Source organism: Pelobates fuscus, chromosome 5, assembly GCF_036172605.1.
Source record: "Pelobates fuscus isolate aPelFus1 chromosome 5, aPelFus1.pri, whole genome shotgun sequence".
Lineage (NCBI taxonomy): Eukaryota > Metazoa > Chordata > Amphibia > Anura > Pelobatidae > Pelobates > Pelobates fuscus.
In genome coordinates, this window is record NC_086321.1 from 206,133,414 (window position 1) to 206,153,160 (window position 19,747).

General features: G+C 40.5%; 1 protein-coding gene across 3 annotated transcripts in view; it reads right to left on the bottom strand.

Annotated features, from left to right (window-relative positions):
• DAPK1 (death associated protein kinase 1) overlaps window positions 1-19,747 on the bottom strand; it is a 157,991-nt gene that overhangs the window by 21,755 nt on the left and 116,489 nt on the right. For 2 of the 3 annotated variants that reach the window (XM_063454973.1, XM_063454972.1), the window contains exons 18-22: window positions 19,021-19,119; window positions 16,662-16,739; window positions 12,882-13,104; window positions 7,098-7,286; window positions 6,765-6,962 (exon numbers count right to left, since the gene is read on the bottom strand). In XM_063454973.1, the coding sequence (XP_063311043.1) occupies window positions 6,765-6,962; window positions 7,098-7,286; window positions 12,882-13,104; window positions 16,662-16,739; window positions 19,021-19,119 (787 nt within the window). The remainder of the gene's footprint in view (window positions 1-6,764; window positions 6,963-7,097; window positions 7,287-12,881; window positions 13,105-16,661; window positions 16,740-19,020; window positions 19,120-19,747) is intronic. The other variant, XM_063454974.1, reaches the window with a different exon arrangement.

A 19,747-nucleotide genomic window follows, 5' to 3' on the forward strand; every position in this document is an offset into this window, starting at 1 on the left:
TGTGTGTCTGCTAGTGAGTGTCAGTGAGTGTGTCTGCTAGTGAGTGTCAGTGAGTGTGTCTGCTAGTGAGTGTCAGTGAGTGTCAGTGAGTGTGTCTGCTAGTGAGTGTCAGTGAGTGTGTCTGCTAGTGTCAGTGTGTGTGTCTGCTAGTGTCAGTGTGTGTGTCTGCTAGTGTCAGTGTGTGTGTCTGCTAGTGTCAGTGTGTGTGTCTGCTAGTGTCAGTGTGTGTGTCTGCTAGTGTCAGTGTGTGTGTCTGCTAGTGTCAGTGAGTGTGTCTGCTAGTGTCAGTGAGTGTGTCTGCTAGTGAGCGTCAGTGAGTGTGTCTGCTAGTGAGCGTCAGTGAGTGTGTCTGCTAGTGAGCGTCAGTGAGTGTGTCTGCTAGTGAGCGTCAGTGAGTGTGTCTGCTAGTGAGCGTCAGTGAGTGTGTCTGCTAGTGAGCGTCAGTGAGTGTGTCTGCTAGTGAGCGTCAGTGAGTGTGTCTGCTAGTGAGCGTCAGTGAGTGTGTCTGCTAGTGAGCGTCAGTGAGTGTGTCTGCTAGTGAGCGTCAGTGAGTGTGTCTGCTAGTGAGCGTCAGTGAGTGTGTCTGCTAGTGAGCGTCAGTGAGTGTGTCTGCTAGTGAGCGTCAGTGAGTGTGTCTGCTAGTGAGCGTCAGTGAGTGTGTCTGCTAGTGAGCGTCAGTGAGTGTGTCTGCTAGTGAGCGTCAGTGAGTGTGTCTGCTAGTGAGCGTCAGTGAGTGTGTCTGCTAGTGAGCGTCAGTGAGTGTGTCTGCTAGTGAGCGTCAGTGAGTGTGTCTGCTAGTGAGCGTCAGTGAGTGTGTCTGCTAGTGAGCGTCAGTGAGTGTGTCTGCTAGTGAGCGTCAGTGAGTGTGTCTGCTAGTGAGCGTCAGTGAGTGTGTCTGCTAGTGAGCGTCAGTGAGTGTGTCTGCTAGTGAGCGTCAGCGAGTGTGTCTGCTAGTGAGCGTCAGCGAGTGTGTCTGCTAGTGAGCGTCAGCGAGTGTGTCTGCTAGTGAGCGTCAGCGAGTGTGTCTGCTAGTGAGCGTCAGCGAGTGTGTCTGCTAGTGAGCGTCAGCGAGTGTGTCTGCTAGTGAGCGTCAGCGAGTGTGTCTGCTAGTGAGCGTCAGCGAGTGTGTCTGCTAGTGAGCGTCAGCGAGTGTGTCTGCTAGTGAGCGTCAGCGAGTGTGTCTGCTAGTGAGCGTCAGCGAGTGTGTCTGCTAGTGAGCGTCAGCGAGTGTGTCTGCTAGTGAGCGTCAGCGAGTGTGTCTGCTAGTGAGCGTCAGCGAGTGTGTCTGCTAGTGAGCGTCAGCGAGTGTGTCTGCTAGTGAGCGTCAGCGAGTGTGTCTGCTAGTGAGCGTCAGCGAGTGTGTCTGCTAGTGAGCGTCAGCGAGTGTGTCTGCTAGTGAGCGTTAGTGTGTGTGTCTGCTAGTGAGCGCCAGTGAGTGTGTCTGCTAGTGAGTGTCAGTGTGTGTGTCTGCTAGTGAGTGTCAGTGAGTGTGTCTGCTAGTGAGTGTCAGTGAGTGTGTCTGCTAGTGAGTGTCAGTGAGTGTCAGTGAGTGTGTCTGCTAGTGAGTGTCAGTGAGTGTGTCTGCTAGTGTCAGTGTGTGTGTCTGCTAGTGTCAGTGTGTGTGTCTGCTAGTGTCAGTGTGTGTGTCTGCTAGTGTCAGTGAGTGTGTCTGCTAGTGTGTCAGTGAGTGTGTCTGCTAGTGAGTGTCAGTGATTGTGTTACTGTGTGTCTCTTACTGAGTGTGTTTGTGTGTGTGTATTAGTGAGTCTGTTTGATGTCTGTTAGTGAGTGTGTGTTTGTCAGTGAGAGTGTATGTTTTGTAAGTGAGTGTGTATGTATGTCTGTCGCTGAGTGTGTCTGTCAGTAAATGTGTGTCCGTTAGCTGGTGTGTATGCATCTGTTTGTGAGAGTGTGTGTGTGTCTTCAGCACTTAGCTTTCTCCCTTGGCGCTGGGGATTCCTCCGCCTCTCAGCTCCGAATGCTCTTGCCGCGCACGCATTCAAACCGCCCATAGGAAAGCATTACTCAATGCTTTCCTATGGACGTTCAGTGTTTTAGAATAGCGGAAGCTCCTCTAGTGGCTGTCAGTGAGACATCCACTAGAGGCTGAATTAACCCTCGGTGAAACATAGCAGTTTCTCTGAAACTGCTATGTTTTCAGCTGCAGGGTTAAAACTAGAGGGACCTGACACCCAGACCACTTCATTGAGCTGATGTGATCTGGGTGTCTGTAGTGGTCCTTTAAGTGTGTGTGCATCTGCATGCACTGGCGTACATACCGCGGTCGCAGGGGTCACAGCCCTGCAACCCCTGCGACCAGGTGCCCGCCGCCATGTGTTGCAGCCCCGGCCCGCGCAAAGTAAGCGCGAGAGAGGGGGGGTGGGAGCACGGATCAATTTGCGCACTGGGGCCCCATGGGTCATGTGTACGCCACTGCACCTACCCTGGTGTCTGCCGCAGGCTGTGTGGAGGGGGCGAGGATATGAATTACATCATATCCTTGCTCCCTGTGTACCACACAGCGCGGCTGGCGCCCTGTGATGGGGCTGGGCTGCAGGACAGGACTCCAAGCCAGACAGCATGCATCCAGGGGACAAGATTGAACTGATGTAAGTATGTAATTGTGTATGTCTCTGTATGTATGTATGTATGTATGTATGTATGTATGTATGTATGTATGTATGTATGTATGTATGTATGTAGGTCTCTGTATGCCTGTATGGCTTTGTATGTATGTTTCTGTATGCCTGTATGTCTCTGTATGCCTGTACAAAATGTATGTGTCTGTATGTTTCTGTATGCCTGTATGTCTCTGTATGTACAAATGTATGTGTCCGTATGCCTGTATGTCTCTGTATGTACAAATGTATGTGTCTGTATGCCTGTATGTCTTTGTACGTATGTGTCTGTATGCCTGTATGTCTCTGTATACCTGTATATATGTATGTGTCTGTATGACGGTATGTCTCTGTATGCGTGTATGTCTTTGTATGCCTGTATGTCTCTGTATGTATGTATGTGTCTGTATGCCTGGATGTCTCTGTATGTATGTTTCTGTATGTCTATGTATGTATGTGTCTGTATGACGGTATGCCTCTGTATGTATGTCTTTATATGCCTGCATGTCTCTGTATGCATGTATGTCTCTGTCTGTGTCTGTATGTCTCTGTATGAACCTTATTTTAAACGAGGGTGGGGGGCACCAAAATGCATCTTCGCCTGTGTAACTAAAAATCCTAGCACCGGTCCTGTCCCCATGAGCATAGTAAGAACCCAGATTTTTTTCAGTTCAGGGACATCTGTGTGGTGCCAAGCATGTTCTCTGACTGCATAGCTACCCAGATTGGTATTAATAAATTGGGTAGCATATAGATACGTCTGGGAAGCAATCTCCTCCCAGATGGTATCCCCTAAAAATAACTCCATGTATTGCATAGGGGAGAAGTCATCCACATGCACTAAATGCCTGCGTTCACGGCCGGTGCGTCCATAAGGCGGCACAGGCGGCCGCCTTAGGGCGCACCGGCTCTGGGGGCGCAAATTTCCAATGACCGGCAGGAGGGAAGTGCGCCCTCCTGCCTGGTCACCTCCTGGATCCCCGGAGCGGCGCTGAAGTTCATTAGGAGGCGGCGAGGGAGCTCTCTGATCGGCTCCCTCGCGCGCCTTTTGCTGATGCCGCGGGAGCCGGAATATGACGTCATATTCCGGCTCCCGCGGCATCAGAAAACAGCCTGCGAGGGAGCCGGTCAGAGAGTTCAGAGAGCTCCCTCGCCGCCTCCTAATGAACTTCAGCCGCACGCCTCCCAGCAGCCCCACTGGACCACCAATGAAAGACCCACACCAGCACTCCAGGTAGGGAGGCTGGGTGGGAAATTTAAATTTAATTTAGATAATTAATTACTGTGTGTGTATGTGTGTGTGCATGTGAGTGTAAGTGTGAATGTCAGTGTGTGTGTGTGTCAGTGTGTGTGTGTGTCAGTGTGTGTGTGTGTCAGTGTGTGTGTGTGTCAGTGTGTGTGTGTGTCAGTGTGTGTGTGTGTCAGTGTGTGTGTGTGTCAGTGTGTGTGTGTGTCAGTGTGTGTGTGTGTCAGTGTGTGTGTGTGTCAGTGTGTGTGTGTGTCTGTCAGTGTGTGTGTCTGTCAGTGTGTGTGTGCATGTGAGTATGTGTGTCAGTGTGTGTGTGTTCGAGTATGTGTATGTGAGTTTGTGTGTGTGTGTGTGTGAGTATGTATTTTTCTGTAAGCCTGTCTGTATGTATGTATCTGTATGACGGTATGCCTCTGTATGTATGTATGTGTCTGTATGTCTTGTACGTATGTTTCTGTATGTCTCTGTATGCATGTATGTAACTGGATGTATGTTTGTCTCTGAATGTCTGTATATATGTCTCTGTATGCCTGTATGTCTTTGTATGCATGTTTCTGTATGTATGTATGTGTCTGTATGACGGTATGCCTCTGTATGTGTCTGTATGACGGTATGCCTCTGTATGTGTCTGTATGACGGTATGCCTCTGTATGTGTCTGTATGACGGTATGCCTCTGTATGTGTCTGTATGACGGTATGCCTCTGTATGTGTCTGTATGACGGTATGCCTCTGTATGTGTCTGTATGACGGTATGCCTCTGTATGTGTCTGTATGACGGTATGCCTCTGTATGTGTCTGTATGACGGTATGCCTCTGTATGTGTCTGTATGACGGTATGCCTCTGTATGTGTCTGTATGACGGTATGCCTCTGTATGCGTATGACGGTATGCCTCTGTATGCGTATGACGGTATGCCTCTGTATGCATCTGTATGATGGTATGCCTCTGTATGCATGTATGTCTTTATTTGCCTGCATGTCTCTATATGCATGTATATCTCTGCTTGTATGTCTCTGACTGTATGTGTCTGTATGTCTCTGTATGATTATTTCTGTCTTTGTATGACAGTGTACCTGTATGACTTTGACTGTGTGACTGAAAAATGATGCCTGTGTGCCTGTGGCTTGGGAGGAAAGACACACAGGTGAAGATGCATTTTTTTTTTTTTTTAATGAGGGTTGGGGGCGCCAAAATGCATCTTGTTGGGCTCAGCTAACTGTGGATGTACCCACTCATCCTCCACATTCGGCATAGCGGGGTAAGCACAGCTTCTTTTTGCAGCCGGCTCACACACAGATGATGTGTCAGAAACTGACCTGGTTCAAAATCGGACGCAGTGTCAGAGTCTGACACCAAGAAGGCATATGTCTCCTCCAAACTGTACATGCGCTGCATATTTCACCAACACACTACCTAACTAACTGACTAAGCTAACAAATTACTAACACAATTTCTTTACAATCTATCTAACCCTATGCTAAAACAGACTAAAACTTCCTATAGCAGCAATCTCTAAACTAACTCCTGCAAAAATAATCTAATGGAGATTTGGGGGACGTTAACTGACTTCCTAAAATTTGCCGCTTTCAAAAACCAGACTAATACACAGTTAAAAAAAAAAAAAAATAACCCTTAATGGCAAAAAAATAAAATAAAAAAATACAGACAGTACAAATGCACTGCTGTAACAGGATTTGACAGGGAAGGGGTTAAAAAGGAATTGTATTTATTTTTGATAGTTTTTCACAGGTTCTGGACTACAAACTATCACGATCTCTGTCTCTCTCCCTCTCAAAACGCTACAGAGGAGAGAGGGGCAGAGATCACTGTCAAAGTGAGTGTTTATAACACCCACTTTGACAGGAGCCAATTATGTGCGCTCAAACGACATAATTTGCTGTTACTATCTGCCTCGCATGCCTGGCAGATAGTAACAACGGGATTTCAGCGGAAACCCGCTGCTCGTTTTCCGTTATGACGGTTCAGGACCGTCATCGGTCCTCAAGGGGATGTTTCCAATGACGGTCTTTAACAGTTATCGGTCGTTAAGGGCTTAGTAACACGAAAGACTATGGCTGTTATAAAAACCAAAACAATGTACACAAAGAAATTGATGAAAAAAATAAAACATATTTACTAAAAAAACAAACCTTTTTACTAGTGGAAAAATCCACACCTATTAGAGAAAGAAGGTGATGAAAGAGAGCAGAGAAAAAAAAAATATATACAACACACAAGTAGACAATTTAAATTCTGTATGTATTGTGACTGACCATTTCAAGTTTCACCTAATACAAAAATTAATAGAATTCCAATCATGGTCAGCGATCATACAAGTTTCAGTAGCACTCCACTTTGTTCTAAAAATGTAGACCTCTGTAATATTTACCCATGTATTGGGATTTCTTTAAGTATTATTTATAAATCATCAACATACTTAGCAGCGCTGTGCAATAGACAAGTCAATTTGGACATACAGGAGCAGACTAGCTTACACGTTAAGGGAGTGGGGTAAGATGACACAATAATATTGCCTTTTTCTGTTCTAGTGGCAGTGAAGGCAAAATGTAAGGGACACTAAGAACTATAACCACTACAGTTCATTGTAATGGCCTAGATTCTTTTATCACAGTCTCCCAGATTTTTGTCAAACTAAGCAGTGTGAGAATAACCATGATTCTCCAGTCGCCTATAACTACCATTTTAACCGGCAGAACCAAGGATAGCATTAATAGGTTGACACTGCTGGGGTGTGTATCCATTTGCATGTTCTAAGCATGTGTAATAACAAATGACATTGGTATTTGTGGGGAATTAAGGTTTGGTTTCCCCCGATAAATATAAAAGAACATTGAATTTTTGTTATATTTCCATTATAGGCAAATGATAAGCATACCTATAGGTTCTTCTACAGGAACAAGAGACTTTAAAAAGTTCAGCCAAAAAATGACTTGATTCAGCTGGGTCTCATACGGTTCCTCGAGACTGAAGACTATGGCGTGGATGGATGTGGGATCATTTGCAGCAAAATAGTCATAACTGCAATAATACGTTGGGTTCCCAGAAAACTCCCATACACTGAAATCTCCTACACCTAGAAAAAAATAAAAAATTAAATGTTTATTCACATAAAACAAAGATAAATAAACGATTGTTATGGGATTTGTAGGCTATTTTATTAACAGTTTAAGGAATAGGTGGGTCGAAAACGCACAAGTAATATACTTACCATTCAGGTTAGCATTTTGAATATCAATTGCTCTAGTGGACTGGTCATCTGTGGAGCAGTGAGGGTGATGAGATGGTGAGACAAACACCTCTAGAACGCCTTTTGTCAGGCCTGGTTCAAACATCATGCTTCGACTTCTTACACTGACATTCTCGCAGCCAGGGTAAAGATCAGAGATACTCACTGAAACTTACAGAAGACAAACATGAGTCAGGTTAGAAGCCACGGCAATGCACATTTGTACTGTGAAGCACCACAGAACTTAGAATCAGTTAAAACGAAATGTGCATTCATTTTTCCTAGATGGGCTGAGAATATGTGAATAAACTTTAAAAAAAAACAACCCCCAGTGCTCCTTCGAATTAGTCTACTTGAATTATGATGTTCAATACATATGCTCTGAACGTATAACTCCCAGAAACTCCAAGTTACAATTCAAAACTCACATAATAGTTCTATGCTCCAGTTTTCCTGCAGCCATGCTAAACAGTTATAAAAGAACTGCTGAAAGTCACTATTCTGAACACTTGAAATATCTGCTTTTATCTGATGCATACCCACCACCAATGCGTAAGATACTCATACATTTCTAAAACAATCATTGGATGGTTCTCAAATTCTTAGGTTCAAAGATTCCTAACATAGTATCAAAGAGAGAAACCGCACCAAACATTGTACACCTATTTCCAAATTATAGCATTAATTAGTATTGCATGCTGCCTTAAAATGGTATTTCAGAACATTCTATGATCTATGAGTAGCTTCCTTGGATTGTGAAGATTATCTAAAGCAGTCTTTAATTCAAATGTACTGTACACACAGAAGTTGGAGGCAGCGCACTTGCAAACTTCAAGAGTGATTTCTAGTGTAGTTTATTTCATTTAATTTCTGTTTATTGTGAAAACGGATAAGAATTAAGGTGTATGTATGTATTCACATTTAAAATCAAGTTACTTAAGAGATGCCTAGGAGAAAAATAAAAATAATTTATATATAATTTATATATATATATTAAGAATTTTTATTTTATTTTTCATCTAGTCTGTCAGATTTGGTGTTGTTTAGTACCCATTTGGAACCAGATGCTTTCACAGCACAGTACACAAAAATAACTGTAGGTAAATAAATGAAAGCCAGTTTAATTGAGCCAGTCTGACATGTTGGAAAGAAAATTTTCCTGACCCAACAATTTCCATAGCGATGATCAAAGGATGTACTTTATTATTTTCATTAAAGTTGCCTTTTGCTCAGCACATTTGCAGTATTATCTCAAACTCAATTTACAAAACTACATGGCATCAAACACTAGTCAGCACTTCCATGGAAAACACCTACAAAGTACCATTTCCTTTAGGGAAAAAGATCAGTTTGTCAGGTTATCCATCGTAAATTGTGACCATGTTTTTCTGACTAGATACAAAAAAAATGTGTGTGTTCTAGACAACTCATTATTACGAAGTAAGGAAAACAGTGGAGCCCATAGATTAAACATACACTGGAAGTGGAACAGTTGAAAATCAAATTAAAACAAATACAAATGATCATAGTTCGGAAAGTCCGATATCGATGCCTACACCAGGCATCGATATCGGACTTTCCGAACTATGAGTGGAGATGTAAAACACAAATCAGGGAAATTACAAAAAGTCTTTGTGAGATGTGATGTCTTCGCAATTATCCACAAATAGATTGTATACTTAAAGGATCACTATAGAGTACATATAAAAGCAAGAAAGACAGGTCCCCTAGCCTTCTTCCTTGCTTTTATATGAACTTCCCCTTATTAAAAATAATTTTCATGGTATACACTTACCTCCGTTCCAGCTCAGCGATCCCCGTCAGGCCGTGCCCCCTTTTTCATCAAAATAACGAAGTAGCAGGGCTCAATCAGACGCTTCTCTTAGAGAAGCGTCATTGCGATCTGGTACCCATCCGCGGCTTCGCACTGCACCAATCGCGTTCTTCATAGAGCAGCAATGAATGCCGCCCTATGAATGAATTCCAAGCTCTACCGCGCGTTCGCGAGCTGAGCCGACAGCTCAGCTCGTTTTCTATACCCACCCTCCTCCTACGGCAACCCACCAGCCCAAACTGTGTTTGTTTGCATAGAAACACTAAATATAGAGATCTCTCTATATATAGTGTTTGTATACAAACACACAAATATACCCACAATCAGTCACCCACACCCACCCACCCACCCACACTCACAATCACACAGCAACTCACCCACCCACCCACCCACCCACCCACACTAATAAAATAAGTTTACTTACGGTTTGGATCCTCCTACTCGGTCTCCGGTTTTCAGCCTGTCAGCTCGAGCCGACGCTGTGTGCAGGAGATTTTATCTCCCACACTGTCGGCTCTCATTGCTGACAGGCTCCAGGGTTACTATAGGACATAGGAGGCACTGAACGCGCCTCCTATCTCCTGTATGCGGATAGCACATTTGATGTCTTCACCCAAGCGTGAAGACGTCGAACGTGGATGAATGTGAATTATGCATTCATCAACTCGGAAGTCCCTCTGGTGGCAGTCTGAGTGACTGCAACTGGAGGTGTTCCTAGCTTTCAATGTTAACACTGTATTTTCTCAAAAAATTGTGTTTACACGAGAAAGGCTGCAGGAAGCTTTAGTTCTCACCTGAACAACCTCATTAAGCTTAAGTTGTTCAGGTGACTATAGTGTCCCTTTAAGACATTGAACATTTACAAAGTGTTTAAAGGGGAATTCTCATTTTCCAGGATGTTTTATATTTTGTTTACTTATCCCTTATATGTAACAAATATAGATTTGCAGTGTGAGGAAAAGGAAAAAAATACATACAATGTAGAAACCACACATTTTTGACCAGCAACTGGGCACCTCCATCTTAGCTCCCTGACAGCCATTTCCATAAGCTCTGTCCTTTGCACCTGTCAGTCAACAGAACGAGAACAGGAAAACAAAAACAAAGTTTCCCTCTTCATCTGCAATGAGAGTCTTGAATGTGCCTTGACTAAACAGGATTGTGATGTAATTTGCCAAATCTTTACTATAAACTTAAAGAAAACGGAGAATCATATGAAAAGAGGTTAACACAAGTTATACGAGATTTGCAAGGTTCCATACAATGCCATAATTTATAAAGCAATGACAATTTCCCTTTAAAGTCAAAGTCAAGCTTTTTATTCCTTTGCTTCAAATGCATGTTATGCCCGGACCAACGAGCCTGGAATCGGTAGGAATAGCTTAATGTAGGGTTAATGTATACTGCAACCATTGCTAACAAAAAGGAAAGTGGAATGCTCAATATCAACAATCTGTACCTATGCCTCTATACACTCAGCTCTTAAGGCATTCCTTTTAACAAAGCAGAAATGTTCCCAAACAGAAAGTTCAATAGCTGCCTGCTTAGCTACATTGTTTTTTTTCTGTGCTTTATGTGCAAAAAAAATAAAAAAAAATAAAAAAGGTTTTTAAGCAGGTTGCTTTGTAAATGGATTGCCGTATATTATAAAGACTGACTTAAGCATCAGAATCATTATATCATTCATTACCACTGTACACTAGCACTGGAATACAAATCATATGATTAAAAGCTGTTCATTTAGCAAGTGAATAGGAGAGCCCTGTATCTGTGTAAAGAATCCTGCTCTCTGGCATTAGAAAGGGCTTCACACAATGGTATAAAAAGGTGTGTAGTACAAAAAGAACACTCCAAGCACTATAACCACTACAGCGTTTCAAGCGGTTTGTAATGGGGTCTACCACTTCCTGCTTTTCAGAGAGCAAGAACCTTTCTTGAGCTAAGCACTGCCAGGCTTAGTTGAGGCAGAGAGCCAGTGGAGGAACCTAGCAGTTGCCTATGATTCAAACCAGAAGGGAAGTGGCAGGAGATGATGCCGTTCGATCCCGTTGCAAAACGGTTATACTGCTTACATTGTGGAGGTGCACTGCTTGTACCATTATCAGAAAGCAAAAACAAAGAAAACAAACGGAAAAAAAAAAACACACATTTTTATAATATATATTTATTTTGGGAATTAAGGATGGTAATTTATTTATTTTTCATAATAATAATAAAATGGGCATCGGAGGCAAAGGGCAAAGCCCAAGCAGGGTAGTGTTTTCACACTTTTTAGTGCATTTGTTAAGTGTTATCAGCTTTACTTAATTAACCAAACATCTGAAACAATCAAATGGTTTGAAAAAAATGGTTCTATATGAGACAGAACAAGATCAGCCAGGCCAAGTGTGACCTCCGAGCGGCAGTTACATTTCTGCAAGATTGTGATCCCTGTAATACAAGCTCATCTGCATTCCAAATCTAACCCTTCAGAAGGTATAGGGTGTAAGATTTAGCTTATCTGCACATGTGACAGATGCAACACTTGTGATGAATAAATGTGTCAGTAGCAAAGCTTTTAAATATGCGTTTTAAAATATTATACACCTTCACATACTTCACATCTGAACTACATTTTTGAATAGAAGGCCCACAATCTGATAGTTCTCCAAAATGTAGCATACATAAGGATAATTTAATGCATTACTTCTGGGAATGTCCACCCATATTGGCTTCAGCTTTGTTGTGCACAATACACAATTTTTCAAGTAAAGTACTTGGTCATGCATTTCAGCATCAAAGTGGGCACTGTTCAGAATTTTGAAGGGCATGAATGGGTAGAAGTCTACGGAAGGCACATAATCCATGTTTCACTCTTTCTTACAGGTGTAAGAAAAGCCATTATAACTATGTGGATAGATGTCACCCTCCCAACCTGGCTGGTCCAAAAGCTTCATACAAAAAGACAGGCTAAATGGACCTTGTATGTCCTTCTCCCAACACATACGAGAACCAAAAATTATCCTTTAAACATACAGCATAGTGTTCACTAGAGGCATTTAAAGAAAAAAACTATTTCACTGGATGTGGAACACCACACACACCTGTGCCCATACATGACCATATCAAGTTACCAAAAATATTGCTTGACATCCACATTTAATAAATAATCCTAGCAGAGTTACAAACCTTATTGCAGGAGTTATCACTAAAAACTACCTAAATATCCATATTCCAACACACCATTTCCTACTTAACAGGTTGGCCAATTCTGTTCTACCAAATATATCATCCATGGTCTATTCAATGTGGTTGGGTGACATGCTTATTCTATTGCCATGTGGAGAGAGAACCCATTTTTATAATTATTAAAAGTTCTGACCTATGAGTCAGACCACAAAGAAGAAAAAGAGTGCACCATAAAAACAAAAAAAAAATGGAGAAAATGCAACCACGCAATACATTATAATGGACATAAGCGCCTCATCATTCCCACCCATACATTAGTTATCCTCCACCCTGTACTGTTCTCACTGAGTTACTTGTTCTCCCTAAATGTTTCCCTATTAGTCTCTGGCTCTCTTGAACTGGTAACATAAACTACAGTGACATACAAGGGGACTCATCCAAAGGGACTCATCCAAAGGAAACAATTTCTCCCCCTGGCATGTCAGAAGTCAGAATAGGTTGCCAATACCTAGTCTGGCCTTACTGTACACAACTAGTAGATTGTCATGATCAAAATCCCAACAGACACTAAAATCCAAGACCCAAAGCTAAATGGTGCTTTAATGTGCCTGAACGCTGAAGGCAAAGCTGAACATTTGGGGAGCATAAGAATCCAGGCATAGTTTGTTTTTAATACTGTGCTTATACTCTAGTATATATATTTAATTTTCTATTTTTTTTTATATAACCAGAAAATTAGTTTTTTTGATAAAAACTCTACTCACCAGATGTCTTGGAAGACAATGGGGAGGAGGGAATACGGCTTGAATTGGTGGATGAAAGACGGGGTCTGCGCCTTCTGAAAAAGCTCCGAATAAGTCCACATTTTAGGGACTCCACCAGTGTTGTTTTTCCTGATCCTACATGTCCAAATAATTTCAGCTTTATTCTAGGCTGTGGGCTTTGCGAGGGCCTGAGCTGCTGGATAAACAGACTTCGGTGGGTGTCCTGAAAGATAAGTGCCAAGAGAGTCATGAGTTTATCTTTAAAATGCCAGCATCTCTTTGTATTCCTGCAATATTGATCATTACAATTCATACAGAATACATATAACAGGTTGGGTTTTCTAACTTCCAGATAGATCATCATATAAGACAGAATAAGGAATGCCCAAAAAGGTTAATGAGTGAGTGCGTTAAAATGCATCTTCCTTGCTTGGCAAGGAGCTTTTCAGGCATAAAATGGTCCTTAATGATGTAAGAAATCTACCTGTACTTTGATATATAGATTATGGTTTACAAAGATTAAATACATTTAATAGGAAAACTTCTACTGATTAATATCGGACAGATTTTGTTTATTGGTTCTTTAGAATAAACTAATGCTTATTTCGTTGTCTTGGCTATATATGCTGAAAGATTACATTAGGCATTTTTTCATAATAACTGTGCCGAAGGCAGACTTTTTCCAAGGTTCGACTTGAGATACAAAGTTAAATTTTTAGAACTACACACACACACACTTTGAAGTGCCCCTCTAAAATATCAAATTATATCAGGTGAGATGCACCTGCTTGCAGACATAATTTAAATTAACATATTATAATTTAACAAATATTATTGTATAATTAGTGGCACTGCTGTAATACAAAATACCTCTTTTACTGTTTGAATAATTGAATAAATGTGTCCCATTGATGCAACATTTACATTATTTTTTATATAATCAATACTTAAATTAAATGTATAAATAAATATATATATATATATATACATATACTGGTTTGCATATGCGCACAGGGCGGCATAGGACGCCGATCAGGAAATGCACTTCACCTGAGGGTAAGCTCGTTTATGCTATGTATCTTGTATATAAATCGAATTGTATGCATGTATTAATGTGTTTGGTCCTGAGGAAAGTCCTGTTTGTAGGACTGAAACGTCGACCTCATTTTAATTTGTTCGAAATAAAGATTGGATTTTAAAATTATACCGTGAGTGCTGCTACCTTGTTGGATTTTCTGGATATTCAAGCCCTGGCAAAGCACCCGGTTCTCGAGGGATACTACAGCGTGAGTGCAAGAACTTTCTCCTTTTTTCTTTATATATACATATATATATATATATATATAATTTTTTTTTTTTTAAATATTAATTATATTAAACATTTAAATAATATAATTTACACACTAAAAATAAGCAGTTTGAACAAGCACATATAAAATCCAAGCCTGCATAAGTTTCGTAATGGAAGATACATAAAACTAGAAATGTGATAACTGCATGTAAATTTACATGTGGTGTTTAACCCCTTAATGACACAACTTCTAGAATAAAAGGGAATCATGACGGAATATATCCGTCGTCTGTCCTTAAGGGGTTAAGATAATCTGTAGAATAAATGCACTGGATATTTTCTTGAATAGAGACACACCTGTCTACATGGGAATACATTTCTTTAATGCCTAGGACTGCACACATCAGATGAGCAAGGTATGCAAAATAAGGGGATCTGCGCTCTTCTATAAATTGTACTTTGAAGCAGAAAAGCACATGATGATCCGAGATAAAAAAATGAATAAGACTCAGCTGAGAATCCGGCCAGACTACAACTAAAGTCACTATGAATCTTGATTTATTTTTTTTAGTATCACTCGACCTCTGTAAGGCAACACTAAAAGGAAAATTGGATCTTACCATAATAACTATTACAGAGATATTTATTGTTACCTGGGGCAATAACTGGGTTTATACCCACCTCCTAGATGATGGAGAGATGCCCAAAAGGTGTTTTGATAAAAGACACTCAGAGTGCAGCCTTATCTCTGTGCTGATGGTCACAGGTTAGTCACATACTGAATTGACTTGAGAGGGAAAGGGCTGCTTTTTAATCTCTAATTTATCAATGTCTAGATGAAATGCGATTATTTAAGATCTTTACTGCATCAGTGATTTAGCTATGCTCTTGATGTATCCTTTCTATACAGACAGGAAGCTGTGAAGAGAACACCGAGTCAAAACTGGCAAGCCTTCACTTAAGACTAATACATAACGCGATAATAGAACACAGTAGATTTTCCTTGCTGGCATTGTAGGGCTCTTATGTTTGTAATTCATCCATTACAATTAATAGATTTTATTTTTGGTCTTTCAAACGCATCAATAGCATTTCAAAATCCAGCTTCACTTGAAGCGCCACAAACACTGCAGTCCACTGTAGAGAGCATTGAGTCTTTGGGTGCAATCCACCCATCAAAATTTTACAAAAAAATGTGATTTCCTGGGACCCCCCCAAAAAAATAAAAAACAATAAAGGATGTGTCTGCTGCCCAGAGAATACTAAAGCTTTACTTCCAAATTACTCGCCCACAGTAGAGCAATCATGAGCAATCAAAATTATTGTAGTACCGCTATTAAAGTACCAAATTTACTTTAAAACCTAATTAGCAGCTTGCTTCCAAATGACAAAATGAACATGAGCGGGTATACTAGCCAATATAAGAATATCTAATCTAAACAAGGCTAGCCATCTATGAACAGTGTCTTATCTTCTTGACAAAGGCTCAACCAAAACGTTGCAGTGTTCTGCTGGTTCCAATAAATGGGTCCTTAACCCCTTAAGGACCAAACTTCTGGAATAAAATGGAATCATGACGTGTCACACATGTCATGTGTCCTTAAGGGGTTATAGGGACACTATAGTCACCCAGACCACTTAAGCTCAATTAAGTAGTCTGGGTGCAATGTCCCTCAGGTTTTAACCCTACAGATGCAAACATAGCAGTTTCAGAGAACCTGCTATGTTTACATTGCAGGGATAAGCCAGCCTCTAGTGGTTGTCTTCCGGACAGCCACTAGAGGCGCATCTGCGACGCTTGAGGCATATTATGCCTCCATCACGCAGAGTGTCCATGGGAAAGCATTGAAAAATGCTTTCCTATTGACAGCTTGAATGCGTGCGCGGCGCTTGCGCATTCGGCTCCGCTGACGGCGGGGGAGCAGAGGTCACCAGCGCCGAGGGAGCCCGGCGCTAGATTAAGTGGCTGAAGGGGTTTTTACCCCTACAGCGCCACAGGAGGGGGACCTTGAAGGTGGGGGCACCCTCAGGGCACTATAGTGTCAGGAAAACCACTTTGTTTTCCTGACACTATAGTGATCCTTTAACCCCTTAAGGACACATGACATGTGTGACATGTCATGATTCCATAAGTTTGGTCCTTAAGTTTCTTTTTCTATATCTAGGAACCTATTTTCTAGCATATAATGGTTGACCATATAAGTCTCATTTGTACCTACTGCTCTGTAAAAAGTGCTACATGCCTCTGTGGGAAAAAAACAGATAAAAAAAATAAATATTAATATTGGCAATTCTGTATGACAGGTATCTATGTGTAAAATTGCTTTTGATCACACAAGTAAGACTATACATACAGCTAGCCTCTAAACCAGGACATATCCACCTCTGAACTGAAGTCTCTTCCAGTTTTTTTCACGGTAATAAGACATTTAATAATTTCAATTTGTTAATACTCTTTTCTTTGAACATACAGAACTAACAACCATTACCTTCCGGAGTCTAGCGAGCAAATTGACTACGGCCTCATGCTGCTCTGCTCGGGCTAAATCCTCTGCGCTCTTTCCATCCTGTGAAACAAAAATCGAGAACTGAAATTGTAGCAATTACTTTATTTCATCATCCATTTGTTAAAAGAACTACACCATTAACTTATGACAGACATTATCAATCAGGTAAATTTTATCCGAATATAGGGAAGCATAAGTGATCAATCCCTTGATGCGTATACCGCAGGGCTTTTGTACTCTATAATGGATCAATTTGTTGGTATTATGCTTCAAATGAATGTGTATGCTATTGGAAAACATTTGGCCAATATTCCCAAGTATCAATGGCTGCCCAATATTTTCCCCTTTTGGTTAGTCTTTATAAACATTACATTGTTGAGTAGCTTAATTACCCTGACTCTATGATAACCAACTCCCACTAACAGGAAAAACACAGGGCAGAGTTTCTCTCAATGACAATGATCCACTTGATTGACCTCCTCAGCATAGATTTAGCCCATCAATTATATAATGCCAACCATTACACTGTAGTATATTAAGAAATTTATTTAACAAAGATTACAATCCTTCCCAAAAATAATTATAGAAAATTACATATTTCGTTATGAATGCAAAGGTGTTTTTTTTCTTTCTGATTTAGGACCATTCATACATAAGTGGCCAGACTAGAGATTTAGAGAAGACAGGTGTGCTCACACAGACAATCTAAATCAAACAAGGACTGCAGATATTATTTTGCTTCAGTGGACTCTAAAGAAGAAACCTAGTCTGTCATCATTTTCCTTCTGACATTCAATTATAGAGTAAGGATAAGTCAGCAATTCAATGCACAACTGAAAGGCATTGCCGAATGTTCTATTCTAGCATTAGTGCTCATTAAAAGGTAAGTTGTCTTTGTCTGTACATTAACGTAATTTCTCTATGGCTTTATAAGTGAGATTATTATAAACACTAATGATCTACGAGTAGACAAGTATATGGGAAGGAGTTGCTTAATGAGTGGTGTACTTATGTACATATGATTAAGCAAATATTCCTAGATTTCTTTTTTATGTTACATAAACAAAATAAGGGGAACGAAGGTCACCCATGTCACGTATGGTGGGGCTTTTTGATACAGGGTTCTCTTCAATGAATGCTTTGACCATATATGTTAAATATATGTAATACAATCCTTATACCAACTCCAGGATGAAATTAAACTAGACTGATAGCAGCATTTGATTGTAGGAGTGTGGAGTTTTGCTGCACAGGACTTCTCTAATCCAATGCACTGGATGATTTCACGAGTGACGTCAGCTTGACTGCGGACATTGACGGAGGTGGAAATAAACAGTACTTTCACCACAATATTGTGAAAATAGTGAATTACAAGTATGCAATATACTTATCAAGGTAATGATCTTGTATAAACCAGAATACAAACAGAAGACATATGGGATACAGCTGTTAAAATCTAAAAAGAACATAAACAAAAAACATAGTGTGATACAATTTAAACAGGAAAAAGTGTGTTTTAAATGAATGAACTCACAAGATGAAGATTTCAAATGGGCTCATAGGGTGCCTCCCCTGATGTTGTCCCTCTTCTCAGTCTGCAAGAATTGCTGGAAATCAGGACTCCAGATGGTAAATTTGAAAAAGTAGCAGCTTTATTATAAATAAAAAGGTGGACAAACACCCAAATAATGCTATAAAAACAGCAAAAAGTGGCCTTGAGCGCATTTGATCTCTTCATCTTGTGAGTGCATTCATTTGCAGCGCACTTTTTCCTGTTTAACCCCTTAAGGACCAAACTTCTGGAATAAAAGGGAATCATGACATGTCAGACATGTCATGTGTCCTTAAGGGGTTAAATTTTATCACACTATGTTTTGTTTATGTTCTTTTTAGATTTGAACTGCCGTATCCCATATGTCTTCTGTTTGTATTGACTGAGGTGGAGCTGGAGGCTGCTGTGAAGGAGTCTCGACGCTGAAAGCTGGGTTAGTTATCTTTATTTACCTTATATTTTACTGAGAAATGAGGGGCAGAGATCACATCACAATAAGGGAGCCCATAATTATTTTTTATATTAAGGACTACAGGTTCCCTTTAAGCTTCTGCAACAGTCATGGTAATATGCATAAGTGACGCATAGTAAATATAAAAAAAATCTCTCTCTCTATCTCTATAATTTTAGATATTATTAGTGCTGGGCATTGCTATACATTATAGTGAGATTTTTCAATAACATTCTCATCTTAACTGCAAAAATGCTGCAACAAAATACAGAGTTATCTGACATGGAGTTAGCATTTTCACCAGGTTGGCTAGTGGTTTAACATAATTATTATGTTACCATGGTTAACGCCTCCACGTTAGCACCAACAATACAAAGGTACCGAACCACTTCCAGGATGCCATTATTTGCTGCCAGGTGTAAAGGAGTCCGTCCATACTAGGAGAAAAGAGCAAGGGCAAGTTGTGTTTTGAGCAGTGGTATTGAAAAGAAAGTGATGCAAATACACCTTTTCTATTGTTGAAGTACTACTAATATGGCATAATGTTAAAGAAAATACAATTTAGTCTCTTACTGGGGTAATGGAAATAAAATGTAGTTTTTCGCACCATGTAAAGTAGTATATAATTGGACACATTCACAACTTTGAATAAAAAAACACGGAATTTGTATTTCTGATTTTGGAATATTTTTCCAACACACAAAATATTAAAGGGACACTATAGGCACTGTAACTATTCCATTTTATTGAACTGGGTATCTCCTTGTGGCTTCCCTCAGTGTTGAACTATTTCTGAACAGTTTAACACTAACCGGTTTATTCACTATAGTGAGAATGGACTGTGAATTCAAACTTAAAGGAACACTATAGTGTCAGGAATACAAACATGTATTCCTAACACTATAGCCCTAAAGTGGCTGTTTAGGTTACTGCCCCTCCCCCCTGCCCTCATTAGAAAGGTGATTTTACTTCTTTTTTACCAAGCTGCATCTGTCTCGCCTTAGCTGGCCCTGCAAATTAATGGCTGAGATCATCAATCTTGATGATCTCAGACAATTCTAAACA